At 35.4% G+C, this 1966-nt stretch overlaps 1 protein-coding gene across 1 annotated transcript; it reads left to right on the top strand.

Annotated features, from left to right (window-relative positions):
• Positions 1–644: 644 nt before the first annotated feature.
• Positions 645–1610, top strand: LOC104223458 (dof zinc finger protein DOF2.1-like). Its single transcript, XM_009774906.2, has one exon. The coding sequence runs from the start codon at positions 645–647 to the stop codon at positions 1608–1610; it is 966 nt and encodes a 321-aa protein (XP_009773208.1).
• The last annotated feature ends 356 nt before the right edge of the window (positions 1611–1966 follow it).

Below are 1966 nucleotides of genomic sequence, written 5' to 3'. Positions count from 1 at the left end.
ATATTTATAATTTTGATATATAAAACCGATAATTTGATAATAAAAAAATTATCTAAAGATTTTCTTATATTGTCGGCGCATCTAACTTAAACTCTTTAATTTACATATATGCCGATTAACTAGTGAACAAGTTAACTTCCCAGCATTACCAACTCAAAGTGAGCTTTACAAACTCAAAGCTCTGTTTATTTGCTGTACATTACTACATTATAACTATTCATAAACACTTAAAACTATTTAAAATTTTTAACCCCAACCTGTCTGTCCCTGAAAGTCATGTATGTACTTGAGGTTCTCGAGAACTTTGCTCCCTACCCAACCAGTCTCGTAACTCCACGTGTCACAAACACCGACACCCCTTCTTCGCCGCCGGGATTGTATATAAGTCTTCCTCCGTCGTCCTTAACGGCCCCGGAACCCTTCACTCACAATTCCAATGCAATTTCCTATAATATTAATAATAAAAATAATAATAAATACCAATAATACATATTTCAAGAAAATACATAGTCTCTTAATTATGGTCAAGATTTTTCACTTCATTTGCTGGCTAAAAAGGAGATGCTATTCAAAAGGAGAGAGGAAGATCTTGAAGAATTCCTCCTCCTATGCAAGAATAATAATCTTGTGAAATAAATAATTAAATGGAAAGAGGGATATGGAAAACCAACGTTGAGATGGCACCAACATGTCCTCGCTGTGGTTCCATCAATACCAAGTTTTGTTACTACAACAACTATAGTTTGACGCAGCCTAGGTACTTTTGCAAAGGTTGTAGAAGGTATTGGACCAAAGGTGGTTCTTTGAGGAATGTTCCCGTTGGTGGTGGCTGCAGGAAGAGCAGACGAGGTAAGTCGTCGTCTTCTTCAATTCGTTCATCATCAACAGATCATCATCATGGCCTTATTTCAAGAAATTTGGGTCGTGGGATTAATAGTTTAAATAATCCCTCTAATAATATTGATCAATCCACCACTTCCTTAGCACAAGGTGGTGATCATCATGGTCCAAGTATTGATCTTGCTTTAGTCTATGCAAATTTCTTGAATGATTCCTCAAAACCACAACCCGAGGTCCATCACCAGAACCTTGAACTTCCTGAATTATTGCCTAATGATCATCATCAAGCAGTCGTCGTCGGTCCATCATTCGTGTTTTCAGACATGATAAACATGGAGTTTGCTAGTGATTTAGGTCAAGAAACGCGATTAAGCGATGGAGATGGTGTCTACTTTAGTGGGATTGATGAGAAGCAGCAAACAATGCAGAATGTTATGAATCATAATGATGATGTTCACTATACGAACATGAACATGAATGCTAATAGTAGTAACAACGAATTAGGCAATTATATGCAGCTGCCTCCATTGCCTTGTGAAGAATTGGGAGCGTCATCAGAAGGGATGGCGTGGTCTAATTCTCATGATGATCATCATATGGTATTTACTAATGATATTCTTATAAATACAAGTCATTCATCAACTGGAGGACTAGAACCAGAACCAGAACCAGAAATATTAGCAGCACAAGATCCAAGTCATCATCACGCGAACGCTTATGATAGGAGCCTTTTCAGCTTGTCCAACTTTGGTAATATTTTCAGGCCTTGAAAATCCAAATGAGGTTTACTTTACTTCATTTTTGCAGTCTTCACATTCGATATATTGCATGTATAGAAAAGGGAAAATATTTTTCTGAAGAATAATACTGAATTTGTAATATTGGTTAAGTAAACACTTCCATATATATATATATATATATATATATATATATATATATATATATATATATATATATATATATACGAGAAGAGAATAGGGGTTATATGATTCCATTTTGCACTTGCAATAACTGTTTTCCTTTCGTTTTACCCAACTTGTGATTTACCTAGGCATTTGTCCAAACAGTTTCACGAGTTTAAATATAGCTAAGGAGTTACTTAGGCATTTTGGTGATTTTCAAATTT

Source organism: Nicotiana sylvestris, chromosome 7 (genome assembly GCF_000393655.2).
Source record: "Nicotiana sylvestris chromosome 7, ASM39365v2, whole genome shotgun sequence".
In the NCBI taxonomy this organism is placed as follows: domain Eukaryota; kingdom Viridiplantae; phylum Streptophyta; class Magnoliopsida; order Solanales; family Solanaceae; genus Nicotiana; species Nicotiana sylvestris.
This window is presented reverse-complemented; position numbering and strand designations above follow the sequence as displayed.

Excerpts from the sequence above, each read along its gene's own strand:
- LOC104223458 (XM_009774906.2), top strand. The coding sequence starts at position 645 with ATGGAAAGAGGGATATGGAAAACCAACGTTGAGATGGCACCAACATGT.